The sequence below is a fragment of the Daphnia pulex genome, chromosome 2, assembly GCF_021134715.1.
Source record: "Daphnia pulex isolate KAP4 chromosome 2, ASM2113471v1".
In the NCBI taxonomy this organism is placed as follows: Eukaryota; Metazoa; Arthropoda; class Branchiopoda; order Diplostraca; family Daphniidae; genus Daphnia; species Daphnia pulex.
The window spans coordinates 6,866,262-6,889,752 of record NC_060018.1 but is presented as its reverse complement, the minus strand read 5'-3'; the positions used below and the strand labels follow the sequence as shown (position 1 = coordinate 6,889,752).

Genomic DNA, 23,491 nt, shown 5'->3' with positions numbered 1-23,491 from the left:
TATTCTAATTTGATGATGAATAATCGAAAGTAATCAAGTTTTTAATCAAATAAGAAACTTTTTTTATGAATCCCTGCCATCTATCATCAATGAAGTTGAAATTTTAGCAGACGTTAAAAGTTGAAAGAGGAAAAAAACAATAACAAATCCCATTTTCGCCTACTCTTGAATTTGTTGTGACAATTCTATGTATTTCTGGTATTTTTACAAATAGTTCGAATTTTGTTGATTATTTTCCTGCTTTGAATAGCCATTAGTATTATAATGGCAGTAAAATTTGGTTTAAGTTTGAATCGAATTCTCCAAAGAGCCTTACCTCAAGTTCATAATTGCAAGCTACTGCCATGCTTACAGATCCGTCACATTCATATAAATAGTCTTCATTTTAAAAATAAAGAACCCAACGAACTGATTGTTAGACCTTCTATGTTTTATGTTCCAGAAGGAGATAGAAATAAAGACACATTCTTAGAAGCTGTAAAAATTTACACAACAAGACCAGGGCCCCGTAGGGCACAAGTGGAATTCATCTATGCTGCTCTGAAGGAAATGGAAGAATTTGGTGTGCATCGTGACCTGGAAGCATATAAAGACATCATTGATATATTACCAAAGGGAAAATATATTCCAACAAATATGTTTCAAGCAGAATTTATGCATTATCCAAAACAACAGCAATGTATAATAGATGTTCTGGAACAGATGGAAAACAATGGTTAGAATATCTTTGCCTCAAATCAGTTTAAATTATTTTATGTGTTTTTATTTCATTTTTAGGTGTTTGTCCAGATAAAGAAACTGACCAAATGGTTCTTAATATTTTTGGTCGCCATGGAGCTCCCACCAAAAAACTTAGAAGGATGGCTTATTGGATGCCTAAGTTTAAAAACCAATCTCCATGGGCACTCCCCCAAAAGATTCCTAACTCAAATCTTGAAATAGCAAAACTTGCTGTCCAGAGAATGGGTAGTGTTGATCCAGCTACAGAGATGAACATTTTTCAGACTAGTGAGTTGCAAGACGCCATTGACGATACTTGGATCGTCAATGGTCAAAGCGCCAATCAAAGAGACCTTTTAGCCAAACTCAAAGAAAAGCAAACCGTCTACGTTGAAGGCGCTTTCACAATTTGGTTAAGAAGAACCAGTATAAATTACTTTATTTTGCGTTCTGAACCTGTTCCGTTAACGGAAGAAGAGCAGAAACAGCAGAATGAATATGATTATGATGGTATGTGTACTGAAACAGTTTAGTTTCAATTTTCTTCATTCTAGTTTTCTAATTTTATTCTTCGATTTGTTCAAGATGTAAGTGAACTGCGTTCGTGGATGTTTGGGGAAGAAAATCTTACTCGGAAAGATATCGTTGTTCAACCTTCAGTTCATGAACAAGAAGATGGGTAAACAAATATTAATCTTCATCAAATGTGTTGATTATGAGATAAATACTTTTTTTTTAAATTTTTTCAAGGACAATCCTTGCTATAGCTATCACTGGGACATGCTCAAAAGATTCCCTTCTTTCTTGGATCCGATTTTTAGAGAAAACAAATCCAAACCTAGCTAATTTGAGTATCCTGTTTGCTACTAACTCCCCCTTAGGTATGGTACCACTTATTTTATATTCAGCTTTATTTTTTACAACATGACAAATTTTTCTCTTTTTTAATAGGTGAAGTTGCACCAGCTATCGAAAGTAATATGCCATCTCAACCACTAAATAAAATCACAGGAGGTTCTGATTTGTAAATAAATGTATATGATCAGTAAAATAATAGTTTTGAATAACACATTTCCATCTAATTCACTTTTCCTGCAAATTTTGGAAAGAAAAACTAGAAATTATAGGAAATAAACAGCGATGAAAGCTGTAGCGATGGCAAATACAACAATCACAGGAGTCAATAAATTGGGTAAAGAATATGGTGGACTTTGGTCTGCATATGGTTTTCGAAAGGCTAGCTTCTCCAATTCGATGACGTTCTTACCTCTAAGTTTCATCACTTCGGAAGCTGCACGTCTTCCAGACTGCACCGCTCCACTTAAATATCCAGCCCAGTGTGTAGATGTTTCAGTCCCGCACCAGTGAATTCGACCATGCGGACGACGGAGAATACCGAATGTGAACATGATTCCAGGAACGCCGAAAGAGACTGGACAACCTCCGTTGTATTCTTCATCGGCCCATATTTTCTCAGTGAAGCTCGTCGGTTGCAACGCCCATGGTCCAAAACAATCGGAAAGACTATTCAGAACTGCCGAACGACGTTCCGCTGCCTAAATTCACATTTTAATTGTAGAACACGTTGTGTTATTTCGAAAAAGATGTACAAATTGAACATTGGTCATACCGTTTGACGGTGCCATTCAACTCCTGGCCTTCCGGCTATAAATCCTACGAGAGCAGGTATGTTTTTATCATTGGTAGCATCATAAACGATGCTAAGTGGGCCCGTGGAGCACCCTAACAAAGGTCCTCCGCCGTTACTCACGACCTCACCGGAAAAGCCCTTTTCACGCCAGTATGTCTTTTGAAATTAATTTTAAATGTATTTTATGCGTGATTTCCCAAGATTTACTATACTTGACAAACCTTGTCGTACGTAATGACGAATTTTGTTAGATGCCCTACTGGCATATTTTCCATTAGAAGCCTTCGATCCTCCGAGAGCGGAGGTGAAAACTGTATGTGGGTTATGCAATTGGGAGGAATACTGACAATCACATGCTTTGCCCTATCATTTTAAGGATGAATATTTTGTCGGTGAATGTAATATTTTAATGATTTTATATAACTTAAATTACCTGAAAATCTTCGCCGACAGAGTTTTAACTGTAACCAAGCCGCTTTCATCAGATTGGGAAATAGAGGCCACGGGTTGTTCCAGGTGAATATTTTTTCGCCCAATTCGATCGGCTAAAATTTCGCTTATCTGTTGCGTGCCCCCCTGTGAATTGACCCAGAAATGAAAATCGAGAAGGCGGGAGAACATTGTATAATATCCTTTCTCACGCACTTTTACGCGAAGTTCTTGGGCGCCATTCTCAGTTGCCATCAACAGTTTCATGACACCCCCCGCTGAATTAGCATATGCAAGGAAGAAGAGGGCTGAAACACGATCTAGGTCAGCTCCTGTTGATAGATGGAAATGTAAGATGCAAATATAATGGGTATTTCTTTGCGAATAATAGGAAAGTATCATGATCGAAATATTATTCGCTTCTATATCAAGTACCAATTACGGAACGGCAAGCGGCTTGAATGGTGTCTCTTACACCTTGAGTGCGCGCACTATTCTTAACAAACGTCTCCATGGTCATTGCATCGTATTCTTGAGCCTTTTCCCACAAGTATGGATCTTCAATGCTAATTTCCTTAGCTAACCTCTCAGCCTAGAGTGCAAAAAGATTATATACTTTCTTGGATATTCAGGGGCAGGAAAATAAATGCAAGAATTAAAACCTTATCATTACTTTCCAAATGAACAGTTGTAGTTCAATAATTCCCCAGTAAGATCCAAGACTTGGGATATCAGACTTGTAAGTACGAATAACATTGTCATGCCCAACTTGCATAACTTTGGTTCCATCAATAAATTGTGGATATGTTTCAATGTTTAGTTCTTCAAGTATTTCTAAAATATCTGGTTGACTTGATGCTACCCACTGTCCTCCAAAATCAAATGATGCTTTCTGTCCTTCACCAATGTCAATTTCATTGGTGAGAGTTCTTCCACCCAAACGGTCTATAAAAAGAAATTCAACATTATACAAATTTAATGAATAAGCACCAATATGCAAAGATAGGATTTGTACATAATAAACACATAGGTATGTACAGTACCTTTGGCCTCTAATAAACATAATTTGATATTTGGATCTAATTTAAAAATTTCATAGGCAGCTGTCAATCCAGACAGACCACAACCAATAACAATCACATCAAATTCTTCTTTTGCTTTATTGGGTGATTTTCTTTCTTCCATTTTGTCATGAGCCAACACAATAACTGATCAGAATGTATAAGTGCAAAAGCCTTTACTAGCTAAACCGACAGGTAGTTACTGAGTTTTGATCACGTAGATACCCCGAGCTAAATAGTTCAACATAGAAATGCACTAAGGTGCTGTATTTATCGACGCAAATACATTATTGTATAAATAGAGAGATTAGAAAACCATCATATCAGGAAATATCAGCGTCAATTTTTTTTCTTTGCCTGACGACAACAACAAAAGCTTCAAAACACGCGAATTCAAAGGATGATTTATGCCAAGATAACCATTTTATTTTGAATGAAAATTTCGATAAATTCCAATTAAATTGAAAAAAAAATGTGTGGAACATTTTTACATTTGAAATTGGATTCCCGAAATAGTTTTCTCATGTTTGGAACTCACCGTTAGATGGCATCTTTCAATGTGTCAAAACTCCAAAAACACTTGTTGTTCCCTGGGGCTAGAAAGGCAGAGACGGGGAAAAAAGGCCAGCATCTCATGTTTTCTTAGTCATTCAAGCAGCGAGTTAGACGGCAGTGAGCAATCAGCCATGGCTGCAGTGCAAACGCCTGAAGATCAGCATTTTTTAGTTTAGAAGCAACAATTCCGTGTGTATACGCCCACCATTCGGGGTGCAGTTTTATTGTGCGGGGGAAGTGTTCAAGTTTTACGGCATCAAGAAGAAGATGAGCTATCAACTTTCTAAAATGCGTCTAACGCTCAAAAGAATCCTGCAAGCCCTTTTTCTGGCCGTCTTGTTTTCGTTTTCCACATTGGCAATGCTTCGGACTTTGGCTGCCACTTCGAACAATTCCACTGCAACGATAGAACGTGCCTCTGCGGGAAAAGAAGAACCTCCATGGATCAAAAACTTTGTGGGCTTGTGGCCAGATAGGTCTCTTAGATCCGTTTTGGATGACGAAGGAAACACGTTTGCAGGGCCGGTGATAGATGACAACGACAACCATCTCTTCGAAGTAACCACAACAACAACGACATCAAGTACTACAACGAAGCCTCACACTACACTTGACGATATATTCATAAGTGTCAAGACGACAAAGAATTTTCACGCCTCACGTCTGGATGTCATCATCAAAACTTGGTTCACCTTAGCCCGGGAACAGGTATCTAGATGCCCAATTATTTCTAATCGTCTTAGATCTTACAGGTCAGCCGTTTGGCTTTTAGTTTTAGAAGGGCGTTCATGATTTTACCACTGACCAATTAAATCTATGCGGTGTTTTCCTCCACGACTTGTCCGATTTCGTATCTTGAAAGCGATCCCTCATTAACATATAACTGCTAACGAAGGGGCCACGTCAACCTGTTTTCTTAAAAAAAAAAAAGTGAAAAAGAAATTCCAGATCTAACGAATGTGTTTTTGTTCATCTACACGGAGATTGAATCAGATGATTGATGGCATCAGAAGGGAAGAACTAGAGAAAGCTACTTCGGGTCAGTCATCTCATGTGTGTTGTCCTATAAGATTGAGATGTCGCCCCAGACGGATTTATCCGGCAGCATTCCGTCTTTTTTTTTATCAACTCGGATGGTCTAAAAGTAATATCATAGAAAAATATCAAGGGGGACTGAGAGAGAGAACTAGTTGAGGCAGACTTTGTTCACTGTCCTTGGATGCATTTAATTAGCTTCCAAGTCCCTTTGTTGCCTCGAGATGAAAAGAGCAGGTAGGGCTGCCTCGATATTATTATTTCCCAGTATAATGCAAACCCTCGCTGCTTCTGGCGGTAGGAGGAGCGTCTGTCCATCTTCTTTATTTTCTCCAGAAGCCGAGGGAGTCTTTTAGAAAATCTTTGGTGTCTGCGACACTCGACACCTTTTGAATAGGCTTCTGTCCCTCAGCTCCGTCTGGTCCATTGTTTCACAAAGGCCAGCAAGTTTCCCCTCTTAAAAAAAAAGAAAGCATTCTTGATAAAAAATGAATGTTTTCGGAATTTAAAAAAATCTATCTTTTCAAAAAGGCAAATTGAAACCAAGTTTATGGTCAAAACCCGAATCCTTCCACACAATTAGCCATTCGATCCGTGGGAAAGAAAACAACTTTGTGCCCTACGTTTCTATGATTTCACGCCTTATCGAGCAATATAGTCCAGGGAGAAAAGCAAACAAACCCCAAAATACAGCGTTGATGGAGAACAGGCCATAGAAATATTCTTTCAAGTTCAAAGTTCACCGACTTTTAGATATCAGCTGAAAACTGAACTGCTACAGCCACTCGAGAACAACAGCTCCGTGTACCACCTCTTGAAAAAAAATGGAAGTTGTATTTACAAGAGGGCAACTGGTCTTGTTAGAAGTAAAAACATGTGTGAACAAAGTGCGTCCAGCTCGGATTGCCTTTCACCCTCTCTGCTTCTGAAAGCTTGTTATTCGATATCTTCTCATTAAAGAGTAATGAGGGCACAGTCTTTTTTGCTGTTATAGCACTGCGTTTGGATCAACTATCCGTGCATGCAAATTCAATAACAAATCAACTGGGGTTATACGGGTTGAGTGATCTAAGTTAATGTTATTATATCTTGACAGACTTGGTTTTTTACCGACTCGGATGACGAGGAATACAGCGAAAAAACCCACAACCATCTGATTAACACAGGATGTTCAGCTTCTCACAACCGGTAAACATATTTCTATACAAATTTGGAATCATAGTAAAATATATATAAATTAACGTTTTTCATTATGTAGGATGGCGTTATGCTGCAAGATGGCCGTCGAATTTGACACTTTTCTCGAGAGCAACAAACGGTACTGTATATTTATATGTATATAATTAACTTGAACTTGCCTCGGTTTAAATTATTTTTGTTATTGTCATTGCTGCCGTGTCCGTCGGCGATACGCTTGTAATCATTACAAGAGTCCGGGGTCATCTTAGATTCTTTTTGTTCTTCATGATTGTTAAGGTCCCCCCCCAAGAAATCTCTGAGCATTTCTTACGGTCATCCCCCTTTTTTTCCTTGAAAAGGCCGGTTTCTCATTAGAAATAATTGCTGCCACTATGGAGATAATAATATATAACCTTCTTGGTTATATGATCGCGTGTACATCAAAGAGCACTTTAAAGAATCTTTAGCCAACTAAGGAACTTGATTTCTTTGCTCGGGACTACCCGGATTTTCTGGTCACGAAGCAGCGCAACATCCATCGTGACTGTCATCTTAATGAACTGTGTGCTATCACATCCCCCCTTTTTTTCCTGTTACATGTTTCGTACCTGTTTTTTTTGGTATTCATGTTTTATTTGATTATATTTTATTTCTAAAGGTGGTTCTGCCATTTTGACGACGACAACTATGTGAATGTACCGCAGTTGGTCCGAATGCTGCAAAAATACGACTGGACGGATGATTGGTACCTCGGCAAACCAAGTATCAAAGCCCCGCTGGAAATCCTGGACCGCGAACACATACCGGTAATTAGACCCTTTTTCTCGTTACAATCGTCCAAGAATTTTTCATGTCAAACAGTTGTTGGTATTTATGACCCATTTTTTCGTGCTAGACATTCTAAAAAAAAAAGATTTCATTAAATTTCAATCGTATGCGAGAATGTCGTTTTTCCTCACTGGAAAACATGTTTGTTCTGCCCTTCCTTTTTAGGAGATGGGACGAAAAATGATAGTTACATATAAAAAGGGAGCTCTAACGTCGGGTTTCAAGGCGACAGGTGCGCGGCGACTTGGTAGAACTGACTTGTGGCATTTTTGTTCTTCATCTTCCTTCATCTTTTTAATGATGCGCCCACTGTTATTTTCTCGAGCCCTAGACCGACTTTTTTTTTTCCCTTCTCTCTCTTGTGGGCTGCTGCTTCTGTGCGTGACACACTTGTTTGTTGAATGAGTGCCCTCCGGCTCTACACCTGAATGGGTTCTTGATTCCTTCCCCGGCTCTTGTTCATTTAGTGCTCTGAAATCCTCCTCCGCCGCTATCTCGGAGCGCTCTTTGTTGTCCCCTCCGTTTCTAACGTGAGGCTCGTTGCTTGCCAGCTGTCGTGCCCTTTCAACCCTCTCAAAGCTTTTTTCTGCCTGAGGACACTCTCCCCTTGGCGGTCCGCAGGAGACCGATATAAACATTAAATCGCGTGCCTCAGTGCTCTCAGCACGAGTTGATTAAATCCCACAGTATTCCAGTGATGTCGCCTATAAAAAATAATTTCGAAAAAGAATATTTAATCAACCGAAGGTGTCTTGACTTTTTGATGGAAATAATTTGAATATTTTTTTTACAGCAAAAAATATCATTTTGGTTCGCTACGGGAGGTGCTGGATTCTGTCTTAGTCGTTCACTCGGCTTGAAAATGAAACCGTTGGCCAGGTATAGTTTTGTTTAATGATATTCTTTAAATGAAATTTGAAAGTTAATCTGTTGTTTCCATTTTTAATTTCAGTGGCGGAAAGTTCATTAGTATTGGCGATAAAATTCGACTGCCGGACGATGTCACTATGGTAAATTCACATACATTATCTGTCTGCATTTTACCTTATCGCCTTTTTTTATCAATTTAGGGCTATATTGTTGAGCATCTCCTGAGCAAACAGCTTACAGTGGTAGAAGAGTTCCACTCGCATTTAGAACCAATGAAGTTTCTAAAACAATCGCAAATTGCAGACCAGGTACAGTTTTTTTTACCAATATTCACATTTCCACGATGATTAATTGTTCTTTATTTTTTAATTCTAGATTACTTTCAGTTATTCCCATTACGGAGCTGAAATGAATGTACTGAGTCTGGATGGCTTCAACAATCAAATTGACCCCTATAGATTTCTATCCCTACATTGTCATTTGTATCCCAATTTTAGTTTCTGTCCTAGATAAGATGACTTCATTGAATTTCATGTGAATAACTTTTCAGCTGTGATATTCTTCTTTTTTAAAAGCTGGCCATTATTTTTATTTTTTAAATTTGTGCACATTATTCTCTTTATTTCTTTAATTATCTGGAATTGTACAGTTAACGCTATCCTGATGCGATCAAGCAAATAATTTTGAAATGAGGATACTTTCTTCATTTATGCAATTGACTAACCTTTATGGTGTTGATATAGAAATTAACACGTGAACCTGTTTGCTGCAAAGAACGCTTTGTATTGCTACTCGCCTAGCCACAATCGTCAACAGCACTGAGTCCCCCTCTCTTATTCCTTTGTCTGGGTAGGTCCTTCTCCCCCTCTCTTCTTTCCTGGCTATCCTGCGTTGCCGCACTGTCCAGTTTGTTTATCTTTTATACTCAACACCTCCCCTCAAACTGGACCCCCAAAAATAAACATGAGCACAGAATACACAGCATATTTGAATCAGACATAAATACTAGGTTCAGTGTCACAAGACAAATAATAAGAAAAGAAATATCAGCCTCCTTTAACTCTTCAGTTACACCTCCCCTACACCCCGAACGCCAATCTTGTCACGGAGATACTTGAAGCGTGGAGCAGCCAGGGGTTTCGTGAGTGCATCGGCCAGTTGCTCCTGGGAGCTTACATAGTTTATCATCTCTTCTGTCATGTCGATCGTAACGCTTCCTTTTTCTGTCCGCTTCTTCTCCTTCTCTCTCACGCCGGCGTTTGTATTGACGGCATTGAGCTCTAACATGCGTAGTGGAGTTGCACTCCCAGCATGTTCTCGGTATACCAGCATGTTGACTGGAAGGGTGGCTTTTTCCTTTGTTCTGACCGTACTGGGCAGGAAGTGCTTGCTCTTTGTGCTGTGATTCATCTCTGTTCGGCTTACTGAGATAGGCAGTATCAGATGTCGATTTTGCTTCTTCGTCGTTGCGCAGGCTCTTGTCCAATGCTATAAGGCGAGTAGTCAGTTTCTTGAGAGTTTTCTCTGCAACAGGCGTGCTGTCCCATGCAAAGGCAAAAACACGGAACTCTGGAGGAAGCGACATGAGTATCTTTGCCATTATTTGATTATCATCAATAGCTATGTTGAGGCTCTTCAGACGGAATGCTATCTGTTCCAACTCAGTCAGGAAGCTTGATACACTTTGGCTTGGTCGAAATGTGCATCCATAGAACTTTGTCCACAATAGAGGTGCATTGTCTGCGGCATCTTCTTCATACTCAGTCTCCAATTTCATCCACATCTCTTGGGCTGTGCTACAAGACATCAGGATCCTTGATTGGTCTTCTTTGATGGCGCCAAATATGTTCTGCATTGCCGTGGTATTTCTCTTGTTCCAGTTGGTTATATCAGCTGCATTTTCAATCACCTGGTCAGCATTGCGTCTCTGATTGTGGTAACAAAACGAGAAGATGGTTAGGTTTGTGATATCCATGGCAGCCTCACATTATCTCAATGTGGAATCTCCCTCACATCATCTCGATGTGGAATACCTCTCACATTATCTCAATGTGGAATCTCCCTCACATCATCTCGATGTGGAATACCTCTCACATTATCTCAATGTGGAATCTCCCTCACATCATCTCGATGTGGAAAAACACTCAGCTGTCTCCTAGATGCTTGCAACTCTAGCACACACTTGTCCACCATCATATGATGGAATTTAGCCAGAGTGACCAAACAGATTGAGAAAGAAACACAAAAAAGAGAAATGTCCAGCAAACACAAACACACAAAAAACAAAATCAAGTGGCAGAGATTAAGCACTCACGCCGGGATCTAAGTTTGTCAATTTAATAGTTGGTACCACGCCACAGATAGGCATCTCATATCGCGTTGTTGTCAGGCACGGATCACACACATAAAGAAAACAATAAATCATCAATAAACTTACTTCAGCAGGTTGCCGTTGAGTCCCGTTCACGACTTCCCAAAGCTCAACACTTTGTAACGCCAGCTTCATTCCAAATTTCCAAGACGCGTAGTTTTTCCCATTCAGACACCATACAACATGGCGGCGGCCATCTTTCTCCATCACTCCAGAAAAGAATTTCTAATTTCTTGGGAACAGTTAGCCGGGGACACACACAAAAAAAAATAATTGTTCAGACAGAGTAGCTGTTAGCTGTGCGTACAGCTGGGCCCATAACCTGTTGATATAGAAATTAACACGTGAACCTGTTTGCTGCAAAGAACGCTTTGTATTGCTACTCGCCTAGCCACAATCGTCAACAGCACTGAGTCCCCCTCTCTTATTCCTTTGTCTGGGTAGGTCCTTCTCCCCCTCTCTTCTTTCCTGGCTATCCTGCGTTGCCGCACTGTCCAGTTTGTTTATCTTTTATACTCAACATATGGGAAATTCAAATGACCACGGTTTTTAAACAAGACAACTCGTGAATACATGTATTAGGTTTCATATTAATCCTTATCCATTTAACCCTTATCTGCATCATTTTTATTTGATTCTTCCAAGGATTCGTAACGTAAATAACGGTTATCTTACATTTTTTAAAAGTATTTCTCATTAAACAAAATCGTGCCGTACGCCACCTCTTGGTGAGAAAAGAAACTTTTTAGAAGGACAATTGAAGCACCTGTCAACAGAACGAGAAGGTGTGGTTGCGAACCTTATTTGACTGCACATTCATTTTCATGTAAAAAAATTTGATTGATTATGCATTGTTGTGGTTAGAAAAACCTTTTCGGTCCAAAGGTGGAATGAGTAAGTAAGGAACCAAAGTATCGTGAGTTGTGAGTTCTCGTTCGTGATATAACTTCCCGAAAAAATTGCTGAAGTCTCCCACGGTGCTCCCCCCCCCCCCACACATCAGTACGGAATCCCAACGTTGGTGGGAATAAAAAAGTCACAACCGATTGGCATTGTGAATTAAAAAACAGTCAAGACACAAGCTGATCATGTCAACTAGATCTAGACAACGAAGAGATTCTGGTAATAGTGTTGGGAGTGCAGCAAGTGAAACTGCAATTACTAGAAGTCGCTCCACTACTCCCTTCACATTGAGATCACAATGTACACGCCATGGTAGTGAATGTCCAGAAGGTCATGGTTTAAGCTTTAGAAATCATCTCAGCCCTTCTCCTAGAAGCAGTAGCAAGAAATCACATAGAAAAGTTGCTATTGAAAAAAATGGAAACATTAGAAAAAATCTTGCCCTTAATCTTGAAGCACGATTTCAGTTGGATCAGCATGAATCTCCTAAGACCCCTATTGCTTTAGTTACAGAAAAGTCAAATAATCAGACCAGCGATTATTCAAGCGCAGAAGAAGAAGGAGCAAGACCAACAAGTGACACCCCCATCTTCCTTTCTTCTACTCCTCTGCATACTAGTTTGAAGACCACTCCACTTAAAAGGTAAATTGAGTTTAACCTTGAATTTCAGCTCTTTACTGGTTTGCCTTACTGCCCTTACACTTTTGATATTATTTACTCTGCTTTCACACTTACAATTTACAATAGAAAAAAATTACAAAAATTGTACAGAAAATTTGCATAGAAAATTTTACCAGCTAGTGGTAGTGTCAGCCAAGTAAATTGTTCGTTTGTCTGTTGTAACGCAAAATTCAAATTCTTGCATATTTCAAGTTTTTGACACCATCGCTGACCGGCGTAACGTCTCTTAATTTTGATGTGGCGGTGATGCACGTCATTTCTTTAATTACTGTCTTGCTTCTCATTTCAGTGATTCAGTCTTATTCTGTGAAGCATTCGATCTAGTGACTGGTAGATCAACCATGATTAGCCCGGGGTAATAGTTTTATAGGTCGTATGTGTGATTCAAGAAAATCATTTAACTTTTTTATGGGCATTACTTTTTTGGGGGTTTGGCTAACATGCAACAGATTTCGTCTGCTAGCATTCAAATCTCTCCATTTTCAACTCGCCGTTTGAAAATAGCAACTTTTCGTTTATGCTTTTCATTTGCGTAAATAAACGACCTTCTAGTCTTTTAACATTTCCGTATTTTCTTTAAACCGAAGAGTTGGGCTGTGTTAGATTGACTTCTGAAATTTACTGCTTGTATAACTAATGAACTTAAATCAGGAAACATGTGCAAGTTTTAATTCTTTTGTGTCAAAATTCTTTTAGGTCTGCTGAGAAAACAGATTTCACTTATGCAAATAGTTACAGCTACAGGACACAAGTAACCCCAGAAAGAGTGATTTGCATGCCAAACATGACAAGACGGTCAATTGAAAGGTGTCATGGCTTTGGTTTCTCATCACCGGAACTAAGACTGGGCTCACTTGGAAAAACTCCAGGTATAACTAGTATCATAAATATTTAAGTTGCAAGTTTATTTTATTTTCATTTTTGATATATTAGATTTAAATACCAGCTATAGAAATGCTCATGAGTCTGATGATGAAATCGATGAAACATACCACCTGAAGACACCACCTAAGAGCTACAGATCTGCCGCCTACTGTTTCTCAAGTAAAATTTACTATATTTAAAAAATGATACAATTACTTACTATATTTTAATTTTAAGGTGTTGCTTTTTCCAAGCTGAAGGGAATCGTATTAAGCCTTGCATGGTGGATTTACCTCATCACTTGCTACTCTTTATTGCTTGATACTTGTGTTCTCCAAAGTCGAGGAATAACCAAATTAAGAAATCTATGCAGGCAACAGAGCAAGAATAGTCGAAATCTGCTGATGCTTTTCCTCTTTTTGCCTCTCTGCTTCTGTGCAGGTTTGATTGTTCTTTTATTTTCTTAATCTTTTTTTTTATTTCTTACATAAATTTATTATATTTCATTCAGCAAACTAATATATATGCCTATTTTTAACTTTTTAATCAGGTGGATTGCTATATTCTGCTTTGCATGCCTTCATTACCCGCGCAGAAGATGTCCCCTCTAATACCTTAGTTAACCCTTTTCCAACCCAAGATTTGCTTCCGACTTTAAATTCTTTATCAGACTCGCCGTCACCAATGTCCAACCCTGTAGTAGAATCGCCGTTATCCATTATCAACCCCATAACAGATTTATCGACATCGACTTTAAGTCCTGTAGAAATTCCACTTCTCCTGTCAGAAGATTCATCTTGGCAAGATTTGAAATACGAATTGAAGATAACGAAGGAAGCGTATTCTGCTTTAAAACAACAGGTCAACGCCTATGATGGGAAAATATCAAGTCTAGCCTCTCAAGTCGAATTGTTTCAGGTAAAATCTTCCTTACTTTTACATTCTTTGGATTATAGCTAATTGATTTTACTTGTCTTGAAAAAATAGGGTCAGCTGATGAGTGTACGCACGGCGGAGATAAAAGACTGTTGTGATCAGTCTCATCCTGATATGCTTGAACAGCTTGTTGGAGCCAAATTTGCATCTTTAATTGGATCGCTTTCTCAGCAAACTGGACTAAATGTAGATGATGTCGCCACTACAGTTTCTAAGTTGAACGGGGCTCTGAAAGAGCTGAAGGACCTCAAAGAATGGAAACGTAGCGCAGAAGACAAAGATGGTATTATTTTGATAGCTTTCTTGTCATTTTGGTAAAGTTAACTGTTTTTACGGTGTCATAGAAAAATGGGGCCATGATATTTCAAACATGCAAAATAGTTTGAATGAAAAAGAACTGTCGATGCTAACACAGATAGGAGTCCTTATTGAAGAAGCTATTAAGCGATGGGAAACTGATTCAAAGCCCGCATTGATTCACAAAATGAAAGAAGACCTTATTGCTGAAATTCGCAGCCAAATCAAACTTGTTAATGCCAATTCTGGACGAGGGCTCAGCAAGGACGAAGTAGAACAAATGATTCATTCTGCATTGGGTGTATACGATTCCGATAAAACTGGCTTGGCCGACTTTGCCCTTGAACCAGCGGGTATGTGTTACCATTTTGAAAATTCTTTCTTTTCCCTATTTATTATTATTGTATTTTTTGTAATGGTGCTTATTGATGTCGAACTCGTGATTTCATTATTTTTTTTTTACGAATAGGAGGAGTAATATTAAGCACTCGCTGTACTGAAACCTACAATTCTCACCGGCCCCGACTCTCAATATGGGGTTTTTCGTTATGGAGTGAACCGAACAATCCTCGGGTTGTCATTCAACCTGGAATTGTTCCAGGGCAGTGCTGGTCTTTCCGTGGCTTCGACGGATATCTGGTGATCCAGCTTTCAAGGAAAATCGTCCCAACGGCTTTCACTCTAGAGCATATACCTCGAAGTTTGGCGCCCGATGGTCAAATCGATTCTGCTCCACGAAATTTCACCGTCTATGTAATTAATATTAGCAAAGCCTTTATTTATTGATTTGTTTAACAAAAAAATGTTTAAATGTATTATTAGGGCCTTACAAGGGAAGTGGACATCGCTGGCGTGGTACTTGGTCAGTATACTTTTGACAATCTTGGCGTGCCGTTGCAAAGCTTTCCAGTTCAGGTATGTTCATTTCTTCTACACAGTTTTAACTAGATGTTAAGAACAATTATTGTTTCTGTAGGCGCATGAACCAGGAGCGTTCTCTATTGTTGAACTACGGATTCACTCTAACTATGGCAACTTGAATTATACGTGCCTTTATCGGTTTCGTGTACATGGCCATGTAGCTTAGAACATCGCCATGTGCCTTACCAGAACCTAATCTGGGAAACAACGACTTATCTCGTCGCTACCTTATCTCTTTTAAGAACTGATAAAATTGTACAAATGTTCGTGGTTACGTCTTCTAATGCTATCCAGAAGTAGAAGTTCCAAATCAACAAGATTTTTTTTTGGAACTCTAGTCTTTCAAGAAAATTGATGTCAAGGTAGAAAAATGGTGCGGTGTGAAAAATGTGCTGTTTTGTTTTTGAATGGTTTAAAAAATTAACTAGCCCTAGTCTGTTTGCTTTGCTTCTACTAACATTGCTGTATGCTTGTATGTCCTTCTAGAAATCTAGTGAAGTCGTTTAACCTTTCTGATTGGTGAATCCGATTTGTAAAATTAAAATAAAGAATAATGAACTGGATATTCTTGTATTATCATCAAAAATCAACATTTCAACATATTTAAGCTGGCAGAGCGTACTGCTTAGCAAGCAAATCAAAATCTCTTTCTTTATTTTGGAACTCAATGACAAAAGGATGTTCGGGAGCAGAATCAATCAACTGACTCAAATAGCGATTACAGACTTCTGGCGTCTTGCTTGATAGCTGGCTGAGCACAACAAGATTCACTAGTGTATCTGTGTTATTTGAATCTTTTTCTAGAGCATCTTGAAGGGCAGACTCAGCTTCTTCATATTTACTTTGACCAATACAGCAAGTAGCCTGACCATTCAACAACAATGCAGTTGGAGCATTCTTGTCAGCCAGCTCTTGGAATGTATAGTATGCTTCTTGCAGCTTTTCACCACCCTTATTAAAGAAAAAATTCAATGTAATCATTCACCCATTATTCACAAATACAACTACATACTGTTGCAAGATTGACCCAGGCAGAAGCAAGCTGTGTCAAAATAGCATCATCATCAATTTCTTGCATGGTTTTCAATTCCTTTCTTGCAAGATCCAAACGATCCATTCTTAACTGTGTTTGCAGCATAAGAGCCCGACTAGTACAGAGAAAATAATATGAAAAACCAAAAATAGAAGTCAAATTAATTTACAATACCATTCTAAGTGGTCTGACTGATGCAGTACTTTAAGGGCAGTTTCATAACTACTTTCATTGTAGTAAATTGAAGCAGCAACAAGAAGAAAGACATAGTTGTTTACATCTAGATTTCCTGAAACTTGTTGATCAAGTTTTAGAACAATAGATTCCCTGCAAATATTGTAATATTTCATTAACTTGAAACTTATTACATAGAAATAACAAAAATTACCTCTTACTAGGCTGAGAAAAATACTCTGCCAATTGTTTCAATGGCTGAAGTTCTTGTGGAGAGGCTCCATGTATTTCATTGATGACAACACCATATTTCTTTAGAGCAATATAGGCTCGATAGACAAATACGTCACGTTCAAGCTTCAGAACAGGGTTATTTAACTGGAAGTAATTTAAATATGTTAAGGAAATCAATATGAATTTGAAAAACAAGATAATGTACCTTCAGCTTCTGAGCTTCATTGATAGCAGACTGATAATTTCCAATATAAAATTGTGTTTTAACTTCAAAAAGCTCATCGGTTTCTCCCTGCTGTTCCGGCATTTCACTTTGATAGAAATTAAGATCTAATATCCAATATTAAGGCTGCTGTCGAATTGACAATTGAAAAAAATTCACTTTAATTTCTTGCTGTTGCAGTCGTCTTTTGACGTGTCAAACCCTTACACAGTTGCCTCTAAGTAGTAGAAGACCAGTAGAAGACTCGGAAGACTTTTCCGTTATCAAGGCCTATTCATGTTCGGTATTTATTTTTTAAATTGAATTTTCGTTGCATTCAAATTTTAATTTGTTTCAGAATCAAAGTAATTAGTTTTTTTGGAATTTAAATTTTATTAAGTTACTCATTTTCATAAACCGGCAACACTGCTTACGCATTTAGCAACTGTCAAAACAAAACAGAAGCACTCTGACAGAAGTTGAGAAGTAGATATCTACAATAACAAAAACCGCATATTTATATCAGATCGCTCTTGTTGTAACACTATGCACATGCCAGTGGTATTTTTTTTATGGTTTTTCTATTAAGTGTTCAAGTGTTATAGGAAAATTTATTCAATCTGAACGTTTGCAATGGAGAGTACAACTACAACTTCTTTGAAGCATGTTGATCCAGATTGGTACAAAACAGTCGAAGGAGAAAGAATTGTACAACAACTTTACCACCCAATAAATACGAAAGTTCGAAAGCATTTTGGTAATTAATGGTTTAATGCATATCTCCATTAAATGTATCAATTTCATTTTATTGGTATAGGAATATTAGAACATCCGAATGTTACACCAGGAACCCCAGAAATTATGTTCAAAATAGGTGTACTGGGCAAAGCAGGAAGTGGGAAAACAAAAACCATTTCAGTTTTATCTGGGAAACCAGCAGTTTTTCCAGGATACATAGAAACTATAGGAATTCATGTAAAAAATATTTATTGGCCAGCACAAATACAAGCAAAAACCTGCTTGTTTAAATTACAGTTTTGGGAATCAGGAGAATCATGTTCAAAAAGATATAACTACATTTCAACAGTAAGAAAAACACATATCATGATATCAACTTCAAATATTGAATTGTTTTGTCATTTTTTTCTTTTTTCAGGCATGCATGGAAAAAACTGATGCAGTGGCCATAGTAATAAATAGAGCTGATCGAACATCTTTGGACTATGCCGATAGTAAACTTGACTCTTTGTCTCGGCTAAATTCTACTGTAGTGTTATTTGTAATGGATACTGAACACGACGTTCAGGTTCATGATCAAGAACTAAGCCAGTATGCAAGAAGAAGAAGGCTCCCATTTTTTCATCTTCCTCCTCATACTCTAGATATTAAATACTTTGCACCATTCTATAATTCCTTGTGTGATTTTGTATATTCTTCTCAACATAAAGTTATGTCAGATACTCTTTAATCTAAAATATTAAATGGTCTGTCCAAGTTTTCAAGATTGTTGTTTTAGATTGTAACTTAAATGCCTAGTATTACTTACATAAATTTTATATTTGATTAATACATTTCTATATTCAATAAGTGAAAACTGTTCAGCTACGACAGAAGGAATCTGATTCAAAGATACATTCACGAACAAACGAAAGCAAAACCACCCAATTTTGCAGGTTTCAAATTTGGCGCAAAATTAAAATTTTTGTCCAAGTGTATTTTAAATTTTTACCAAGTGTATTTCGTGGTGTTTACGACACACACAAAAAAATTATTCTCTATATCGACTTGGCCACCTTTTGCAAGTTCTACTTCTATAGTCAATCGGCAAATCGGTATAGCGAGTTTTTAGTTATTAAAGTTTCTTTCTGAATATTGATTCTAAAGTGTCCCCGGGATTTCGGTGCAATTGGGAGTTTCCATGTTGAAGATTCAGAAATCAGAAAGTTTTGTTTGAAATCCAAAGAAGTCTGTATTAGTTCCAACGTAAATTTGTTAACTGACCGCATCAGTACTTCATCGGATGTAGAACATGATTGGCAAAATTTAGAAGTGTCAAGATATTGTATGATCCTCAAATCACCAGACAGAAAGTAGCGATAGTGATTACTTTTTAATGCTTTCCTTTGATTGGACAGTTTCCTTAGTCTTCAGGGTTTCCTTAGTTGATTTTTTCCCTTTGATGATCTTGGACTTTCTCTCTGACCTCCTGGAAACCAAATCTGCTTCCCATTGCTGATGAAACATCGTATATAAACGTAACGCAGCTTGAGCATCTTGTATCTGGAGATTTAAGCAATGAAAAATTGTTGCAAAAATGAGTACATGCAAATGATAAAGCTGATTTTCCAAATCAATAGTTAACGGTCACGCATCACTGAAATGCATAACCAGCTATCCGTGTAATTACCGAACTGTGCTCTCCGGTTTGAATTTCAATCCCCAAAAACTGTTGTGCCAATCGTTTTAAACTAGGGGTAGCTCCATTTACTACTGACCGAAAAACTTTAAATCTATACAATAAAAAAGTAAAACAAATAAGATATGCAGTTGGATTCATTACACTATCCACAATTCGTACCTTGACGTATCCCGAATATTAGATTTAGGATGTTTGATCATGAGTACTTCCAAATCATGACTCAAACCGTGTCCAATTAGAAGTCGACCCTTTAACATTTCAGCTACTTCATGGCAGACAACTCCGAGTTGAGATGCTGAAACAATTTGGGATTGACATTTCCATCATAAATAAGCAGACATTTTTTTAGTTACCATTTTTCAGATTATGAGGTCTTATTCCTGAAAATTTTGTCCTGAAGTCAGTCACTTCTTCTCCAGGAGCAACAAATTTGTCATAAACACATACTCCATGTTGATTTACAATTGAGACTCGTGCTAGTGCTGATTCCTTTCCATCACTTCCAATCCCAACCATTTCACAATCCAGTGCTAGAACTTTAGTTAACCTATTAAAACAAGTAATTTTATAAAGGTAGCAGATAAGAAACCTAATTACTGAGACAGTACTTACTCTTTGGGCCCACTAGAACCAAATTGAATATTACTAGTGTCACAACTGGGAGTCTCCAGCAAAATAGGATCGACACCATCAAACCAGATTTCCAGGTCATTATTGGTTTTTTCACTTGAAGTCACTCCTATAGAACTTTCTTCAATTTTCTTTGCTGCTTCTTTCTTCTTCCTTTCAATGTACAACAGTCTTCCTTTTGACTGAACAGGCTTGATTTGTGTAATTAGTGATTTCCAATTTGAAGATGCTTCATCTGGCTTAGTTGGTAATCTGGCAAAGTTTTTTGAGGGTTTTATTTGCGATTTTTCGTCTGATTTTGGCTTGTCTGTTAACTTAATATTATTAGCAGAGGTTTTGAAGAAAAAATTTTTCTTCTTTTTAACGGAGGTTCGAAGTTTCTGGGAACTTTCTTTCGGTGGGTTTGATTTAGCAGGAGGCATACTAACGAACTGCACTTAGTTTATTTAAATTTCACAAACGTATTTCAAAAGTCTTATTTATCTTAAATTTCTGAATTGCAACCAGAATCCGACACGTGACTGCGACAACTGCGAAACTGCGACAACAGCCAGTTGAGTGGTTGAATGCAGACGATAATAAAAGTATTCCGCATAGCTAACTTGGAAAACACCGCTGGACGAGTAATGGAATTTTTTTGAAATGAGTGTGTGTAATTAAGTTGTCTTTGACACTTTTAAGAATATTTAATCCATATTAATTGAATTATATAATATAAAAAATCAATAAATATATATTACTAAGATGTTTATCGTTCAGCACGTCACTTACTTCACAGCCTTATTCAGCGCCCTCTTTATTTATCGGCTACTCCGCCCCTTTGTTAGTTTTTGTTCTGCAGTTAATTGTCTGCGCTGTTCATGTTGTGAATCATTCCTAAGATTTCGTCACGAAATAAACCCCGATATTTGCAATCAAGTGAAATTTCCTTGCTGAATACGTTTTATTTGAACATAAGCCTGTAAAATGAACGCAAATTTTGATGATCCACCTCCGGCCTATACCCCATTCGTTCAACAGCCAATTTCTAGCAAGTGTCAAAAATATTTCTGATACATGTAATACCTAGACTAATAATGAAATTGACGTATTCGACAAATTGTTATAGGTTCACAAACATATGGTTCTACTGGAGGTCATGGAGGTCATGGTTCTGGAGCAACCACAGTCATAATCACTCCTAATCCCTCCTCAACCATTTTTCTAGTTGGAGGCTGTCCTGCATGCAGAGTATTTTATTAATCTAATATTTGCCATACAAAAAAAAATTATTTAATTATTTTGGTTTCCATCATTTAGGTTGGTGTCCTAGATGATGAATTTACTTTTCTGGGGCTACTGTGTTGCATTCTCTTCTTCCCTATTGGTATCCTGTGTTGTTTAGCTCTACGCCAAAGGCGTTGTCTTAATTGTGGAGCAGTTTTTTGAATCAGTCATATAAATTTATTAAACTAATCACCTATTCTTGACCAACTCTAATTCAATTGGGATTTTTTTGAATAATCATAGAATTTGTGAAATCCAAAATTGTCGCGTTTTATCTGATTGTAAACAATATTCCAAATACCCTATGTGAAAAGTGCCTCTGTAATATGAAATGCTATTAATTTCATTTTTAAATGGACAATAAAAAATTACACGTACATGAATAATTCTCTTTGTTTTGTTCATATATTTTGACAGAATTTAAAAATTTTATGATACTCTTAAACAAATAATTATTTTGGTTTTCATAATTTTAATCTACAATATGTGAAACAACAGATAACAAACCAAAATGTTCATTTAATTGTATGATTAACTCTTCCACACTTGGGGCAAACAACATCTCTTTTGTTGGCACAATGTCGGTGATAAACGCTGTAACAGCCCTCACACTGCGTCGCAGAAATTTCGAAGGGGAAGAGTTCCGGAAGTTGACCACATAATCGACATACATGACCTTTACCCCGACATCCCTAATTAATGAAAGTTTTAAACACAAGTAGGAATTGTTAGTTGTAAAATAAAATAAAATACCACACAATCTTGCGTAATATGCATTAAAAATTGATTGTGTATAGGTTCAAGGTAGGATATCAAATCTTTTTTGTCAATGTCCATAAGATCCTATTAAAATATGAAGAAGATTTGTATGAATTTCGAGTACTAGAATTGTTGCTTTGGTTTTACTTACTTGAATACTATAGTAATCAGAATTTTCTACATAATGTTGACGATCTTCTAAAAGCCGAAGTAATTTAGCTTCCAACGCATCTTTGCATGTTAGGATGTATTCCTTCATGATCATAAAATCGCTTCTTAAACGCTAAAAAAATAAAATGTCTCAATTTTTTCTTTGAAATACAGATTTTACTCAACATATTAAATTTACCTTGACATAAGCTAGTTCTTCTACAAAACTAAATAGCTTGGGGTTGATGGTTTCTAAATTGATAATTGATTTCTTCATCATTAAATTTAAGTATTGTTTTGATCCTTTAGAAACTGGATATTCATGAAAGTCCCAATTCAACACTACCCTTGAAGGAATTACACTTAAACTTCCCCAATGACATTCACTGCAGAAGTAATTACCAGAATAATCACATAAGAGGGGTTGAGTAAGGGCAGTGTCTACAACCCAATAAAAATGATAACAGATGTAGTGAGACTAGAATAAACTTAACTTCGAAAATAATCTAGGTATACGATTTAAGGATTTACTTACTGAAGGATATTCCCGCTTTGCATTCAGCACAACGATAATTTTGATTTCTTAAACTTTTCTCTGGACAAATTTCTAGAACGTAGCAAGGATTTTCTTTAACTTTAACAGAAGCGCATATTCGTTTGACACTATTCAGACATTGTCCATGAGATATGTAATCACATTCTAAAAATTAAATAAAAAAATATTAAATCTTGAGCATGAACTCCAACATCATAGAAAAATACCTAAACAAACAAAGCAACTTTGAACTGGTATCCAAATAAGGCCAGAACATGTTTCACAATATATTTGGGATGGATGAAATTTCAACTGTGTTACAGTTTGACAAACAAACTTGTGGCTTTGCACCACCTTCATTTTCTTAGGATCCATGTATATTTCAAGTTCTTGTACTTCTTGAAGTCTAAGTCTCAGCTTAACTAATCTCTGTACTAATAGGCGTTTTTCTTCAGATATTTCCTCCAACGCAAGAATTTTTTCTTTACAAGTATCGATAGCTAGCTGAATGTCAATGGTCTTTTCCATATTCCATACTTCTTCGTGTTGCGAGGAATAATAATTTTCATCCACTGGAAGACAATGCAAGCTACCAGATTCGTCTCCGTTTGAATCACTCTTTTTGGAGGTGTCACTGACAGACATTTCAACACAAACCTGAAAAGACACGAATCACCATTGCATACAAATGCTTTTTTGTTTGTTTGTTCGTTCGTTTTTTTTTTTTTGCGGGACAACTGACACTAATCTTTTGTATCCTTAATTTCTTCTGCTGTGCTGACTGCTG

At 37.3% G+C, this 23,491-nt stretch overlaps 10 protein-coding genes across 15 annotated transcripts; 5 read left to right on the top strand and 5 right to left on the bottom strand.

The window, feature by feature from the left end:
* The first annotated feature begins 103 nt into the window (after positions 1-103).
* On the top strand, positions 104-1,789 carry LOC124188652 (evolutionarily conserved signaling intermediate in Toll pathway, mitochondrial-like). Of its 2 annotated transcripts, XM_046581445.1 has the most exons (6): positions 104-198; positions 443-715; positions 778-1,230; positions 1,306-1,399; positions 1,471-1,601; positions 1,672-1,789. In XM_046581445.1, the coding sequence occupies exons 2-6, from the start codon at positions 550-552 to the stop codon at positions 1,746-1,748; spliced, it is 921 nt and encodes a 306-aa protein (XP_046437401.1). In that variant the 5' UTR covers positions 104-198; positions 443-549; the 3' UTR covers positions 1,749-1,789. The 2 variants fall into 2 exon arrangements, with proteins under 2 accessions (XP_046437401.1, XP_046437400.1); XM_046581444.1 differs by having other exon boundaries at positions 112-715.
* Positions 1,736-4,163, bottom strand: LOC124188650 (probable flavin-containing monoamine oxidase A). The gene is made up of 8 exons (XM_046581442.1): positions 3,844-4,163; positions 3,474-3,745; positions 3,236-3,392; positions 3,017-3,132; positions 2,805-2,947; positions 2,593-2,734; positions 2,351-2,527; positions 1,736-2,276 (listed from the first exon to the last, which is right to left on the bottom strand). The coding sequence occupies exons 1-8, from the start codon at positions 3,983-3,985 to the stop codon at positions 1,842-1,844; spliced, it is 1,584 nt and encodes a 527-aa protein (XP_046437398.1). The 5' UTR covers positions 3,986-4,163; the 3' UTR covers positions 1,736-1,841.
* A 298-nt stretch (positions 4,164-4,461) lies between these two features.
* Positions 4,462-8,841, top strand: LOC124208273 (fringe glycosyltransferase-like). Its single transcript, XM_046606042.1, has 8 exons — positions 4,462-5,124; positions 6,548-6,639; positions 6,710-6,769; positions 7,289-7,436; positions 8,252-8,337; positions 8,411-8,468; positions 8,529-8,636; positions 8,704-8,841. Exons 1-8 carry the CDS (start codon positions 4,684-4,686, stop codon positions 8,839-8,841), a joined length of 1,131 nt encoding a protein of 376 aa, XP_046461998.1. The 5' UTR covers positions 4,462-4,683.
* A 78-nt stretch (positions 8,842-8,919) lies between these two features.
* On the bottom strand, positions 8,920-11,150 carry LOC124208289. Its single transcript, XM_046606067.1, has 2 exons — positions 10,766-11,150; positions 8,920-10,255 (listed from the first exon to the last, which is right to left on the bottom strand). Exons 1-2 carry the CDS (start codon positions 10,904-10,906, stop codon positions 9,431-9,433), a joined length of 966 nt encoding a protein of 321 aa, XP_046462023.1. The 5' UTR covers positions 10,907-11,150; the 3' UTR covers positions 8,920-9,430.
* A 257-nt stretch (positions 11,151-11,407) lies between these two features.
* LOC124208207 (SUN domain-containing protein 2-like) lies at positions 11,408-15,865 on the top strand. 5 transcript variants are annotated; one of them, XM_046605970.1, is made up of 11 exons: positions 11,468-11,821; positions 12,110-12,245; positions 12,981-13,153; positions 13,218-13,328; positions 13,386-13,589; positions 13,699-14,066; positions 14,136-14,367; positions 14,429-14,734; positions 14,851-15,134; positions 15,204-15,296; positions 15,358-15,865. In XM_046605970.1, exons 1-11 carry the CDS (start codon positions 11,788-11,790, stop codon positions 15,466-15,468), a joined length of 2,052 nt encoding a protein of 683 aa, XP_046461926.1. In that variant the 5' UTR covers positions 11,468-11,787; the 3' UTR covers positions 15,469-15,865. The 5 variants fall into 5 exon arrangements, with proteins under 5 accessions (XP_046461914.1, XP_046461926.1, XP_046461942.1 ...); XM_046605958.1 differs by having other exon boundaries at positions 11,408-12,245; XM_046605986.1 differs by lacking the exons at positions 11,468-11,821; positions 12,110-12,245 and adding an exon at positions 12,499-12,639.
* On the bottom strand, positions 15,857-17,205 carry LOC124208303 (coatomer subunit epsilon-like). The gene is made up of 5 exons (XM_046606079.1): positions 16,949-17,205; positions 16,724-16,887; positions 16,510-16,662; positions 16,315-16,450; positions 15,857-16,253 (listed from the first exon to the last, which is right to left on the bottom strand). The coding sequence occupies exons 1-5, from the start codon at positions 17,048-17,050 to the stop codon at positions 15,906-15,908; spliced, it is 903 nt and encodes a 300-aa protein (XP_046462035.1). The 5' UTR covers positions 17,051-17,205; the 3' UTR covers positions 15,857-15,905.
* A 175-nt stretch (positions 17,206-17,380) lies between these two features.
* Positions 17,381-18,532, top strand: LOC124208322 (ciliogenesis and planar polarity effector 2-like). Its single transcript, XM_046606101.1, has 3 exons — positions 17,381-17,702; positions 17,763-18,031; positions 18,102-18,532. The coding sequence occupies exons 1-3, from the start codon at positions 17,579-17,581 to the stop codon at positions 18,411-18,413; spliced, it is 705 nt and encodes a 234-aa protein (XP_046462057.1). The 5' UTR covers positions 17,381-17,578; the 3' UTR covers positions 18,414-18,532.
* A 357-nt stretch (positions 18,533-18,889) lies between these two features.
* LOC124208283 (RNA exonuclease 4-like) lies at positions 18,890-20,572 on the bottom strand. Its single transcript, XM_046606054.1, has 5 exons — positions 19,977-20,572; positions 19,718-19,911; positions 19,524-19,659; positions 19,353-19,455; positions 18,890-19,225 (listed from the first exon to the last, which is right to left on the bottom strand). The coding sequence occupies exons 1-5, from the start codon at positions 20,414-20,416 to the stop codon at positions 19,049-19,051; spliced, it is 1,050 nt and encodes a 349-aa protein (XP_046462010.1). The 5' UTR covers positions 20,417-20,572; the 3' UTR covers positions 18,890-19,048.
* Positions 20,573-20,781: 209 nt separating this feature from the next.
* LOC124208346 (brain protein I3-like) lies at positions 20,782-21,637 on the top strand. The gene is made up of 3 exons (XM_046606129.1): positions 20,782-21,024; positions 21,103-21,224; positions 21,294-21,637. Exons 1-3 carry the CDS (start codon positions 20,961-20,963, stop codon positions 21,420-21,422), a joined length of 315 nt encoding a protein of 104 aa, XP_046462085.1. The 5' UTR covers positions 20,782-20,960; the 3' UTR covers positions 21,423-21,637.
* On the bottom strand, positions 21,431-23,489 carry LOC124208267 (differentially expressed in FDCP 8 homolog). Its single transcript, XM_046606034.1, has 6 exons — positions 22,932-23,489; positions 22,705-22,869; positions 22,369-22,610; positions 22,171-22,302; positions 22,014-22,103; positions 21,431-21,952 (listed from the first exon to the last, which is right to left on the bottom strand). The coding sequence occupies exons 1-6, from the start codon at positions 23,347-23,349 to the stop codon at positions 21,776-21,778; spliced, it is 1,224 nt and encodes a 407-aa protein (XP_046461990.1). The 5' UTR covers positions 23,350-23,489; the 3' UTR covers positions 21,431-21,775.
* Between the last annotated feature and the right edge of the window lie 2 nt (positions 23,490-23,491).

What these genes read in the sequence shown, in the direction of transcription:
- LOC124188652 (XM_046581444.1), top strand. Translation starts at nt 265, where the DNA reads ATGGCAGTAAAATTTGGTTTAAGTTTGAATCGAATTCTCCAAAGAGCC. An exon ending in GGAACAGATGGAAAACAATG is followed by an intron (nt 716 to 777) that starts GTTAGAATATCT and finishes TTTCATTTTTAG; the next exon opens with GTGTTTGTCCAGATAAAGAA. An exon ending in TGCTACTAACTCCCCCTTAG is followed by an intron (nt 1,602 to 1,671) that starts GTATGGTACCAC and finishes CTTTTTTAATAG; the next exon opens with GTGAAGTTGCACCAGCTATC.
- LOC124188650 (XM_046581442.1), bottom strand. Translation starts at nt 3,985, where the DNA reads ATGGAAGAAAGAAAATCACCCAATAAAGCAAAAGAAGAATTTGATGTG. An exon ending in CGCTTGCCGTTCCGTAATTG is followed by an intron (nt 3,133 to 3,235) that starts GTACTTGATATA and finishes ATCTATCAACAG; the next exon opens with GAGCTGACCTAGATCGTGTT. An exon ending in CTGTCGGCGAAGATTTTCAG is followed by an intron (nt 2,735 to 2,804) that starts GTAATTTAAGTT and finishes TTAAAATGATAG; the next exon opens with GGCAAAGCATGTGATTGTCA.
- LOC124208273 (XM_046606042.1), top strand. Translation starts at nt 4,684, where the DNA reads ATGAGCTATCAACTTTCTAAAATGCGTCTAACGCTCAAAAGAATCCTG. An exon ending in TGTTCAGCTTCTCACAACCG is followed by an intron (nt 6,640 to 6,709) that starts GTAAACATATTT and finishes TTCATTATGTAG; the next exon opens with GATGGCGTTATGCTGCAAGA. An exon ending in TGGACCGCGAACACATACCG is followed by an intron (nt 7,437 to 8,251) that starts GTAATTAGACCC and finishes TTTTTTTTACAG; the next exon opens with CAAAAAATATCATTTTGGTT.
- LOC124208289 (XM_046606067.1), bottom strand. Translation starts at nt 10,906, where the DNA reads ATGGAGAAAGATGGCCGCCGCCATGTTGTATGGTGTCTGAATGGGAAA. An exon ending in CTCAACGGCAACCTGCTGAA is followed by an intron (nt 10,256 to 10,765) that starts GTAAGTTTATTG and finishes TACCACAATCAG; the next exon opens with AGACGCAATGCTGACCAGGT.
- LOC124208207 (XM_046605958.1), top strand. Translation starts at nt 11,788, where the DNA reads ATGTCAACTAGATCTAGACAACGAAGAGATTCTGGTAATAGTGTTGGG. An exon ending in AAGACCACTCCACTTAAAAG is followed by an intron (nt 12,246 to 12,980) that starts GTAAATTGAGTT and finishes AAATTCTTTTAG; the next exon opens with GTCTGCTGAGAAAACAGATT. An exon ending in CTCAAGTCGAATTGTTTCAG is followed by an intron (nt 14,067 to 14,135) that starts GTAAAATCTTCC and finishes TTGAAAAAATAG; the next exon opens with GGTCAGCTGATGAGTGTACG.
- LOC124208303 (XM_046606079.1), bottom strand. Translation starts at nt 17,050, where the DNA reads ATGCCGGAACAGCAGGGAGAAACCGATGAGCTTTTTGAAGTTAAAACA. An exon ending in TTTTCTCAGCCTAGTAAGAG is followed by an intron (nt 16,663 to 16,723) that starts GTAATTTTTGTT and finishes CAATATTTGCAG; the next exon opens with GGAATCTATTGTTCTAAAAC. An exon ending in CAGTCAGACCACTTAGAATG is followed by an intron (nt 16,451 to 16,509) that starts GTATTGTAAATT and finishes TCTCTGTACTAG; the next exon opens with TCGGGCTCTTATGCTGCAAA.
- LOC124208322 (XM_046606101.1), top strand. Translation starts at nt 17,579, where the DNA reads ATGGAGAGTACAACTACAACTTCTTTGAAGCATGTTGATCCAGATTGG. An exon ending in GAAAGTTCGAAAGCATTTTG is followed by an intron (nt 17,703 to 17,762) that starts GTAATTAATGGT and finishes TTATTGGTATAG; the next exon opens with GAATATTAGAACATCCGAAT. An exon ending in GATATAACTACATTTCAACA is followed by an intron (nt 18,032 to 18,101) that starts GTAAGAAAAACA and finishes TTCTTTTTTCAG; the next exon opens with GCATGCATGGAAAAAACTGA.
- LOC124208283 (XM_046606054.1), bottom strand. Translation starts at nt 20,416, where the DNA reads ATGCCTCCTGCTAAATCAAACCCACCGAAAGAAAGTTCCCAGAAACTT. An exon ending in GGTTCTAGTGGGCCCAAAGA is followed by an intron (nt 19,912 to 19,976) that starts GTAAGTACTGTC and finishes TTGTTTTAATAG; the next exon opens with GTTAACTAAAGTTCTAGCAC. An exon ending in AAACCGGAGAGCACAGTTCG is followed by an intron (nt 19,226 to 19,352) that starts GTAATTACACGG and finishes TTAAATCTCCAG; the next exon opens with ATACAAGATGCTCAAGCTGC.
- LOC124208346 (XM_046606129.1), top strand. Translation starts at nt 20,961, where the DNA reads ATGAACGCAAATTTTGATGATCCACCTCCGGCCTATACCCCATTCGTT. An exon ending in CGTTCAACAGCCAATTTCTA is followed by an intron (nt 21,025 to 21,102) that starts GCAAGTGTCAAA and finishes AAATTGTTATAG; the next exon opens with GTTCACAAACATATGGTTCT. An exon ending in GAGGCTGTCCTGCATGCAGA is followed by an intron (nt 21,225 to 21,293) that starts GTATTTTATTAA and finishes TCCATCATTTAG; the next exon opens with GTTGGTGTCCTAGATGATGA.
- LOC124208267 (XM_046606034.1), bottom strand. Translation starts at nt 23,349, where the DNA reads ATGTCTGTCAGTGACACCTCCAAAAAGAGTGATTCAAACGGAGACGAA. An exon ending in AAGTTGCTTTGTTTGTTTAG is followed by an intron (nt 22,870 to 22,931) that starts GTATTTTTCTAT and finishes TTTAATTTTTAG; the next exon opens with AATGTGATTACATATCTCAT. An exon ending in ATATTACGCAAGATTGTGTG is followed by an intron (nt 21,953 to 22,013) that starts GTATTTTATTTT and finishes TTCATTAATTAG; the next exon opens with GGATGTCGGGGTAAAGGTCA.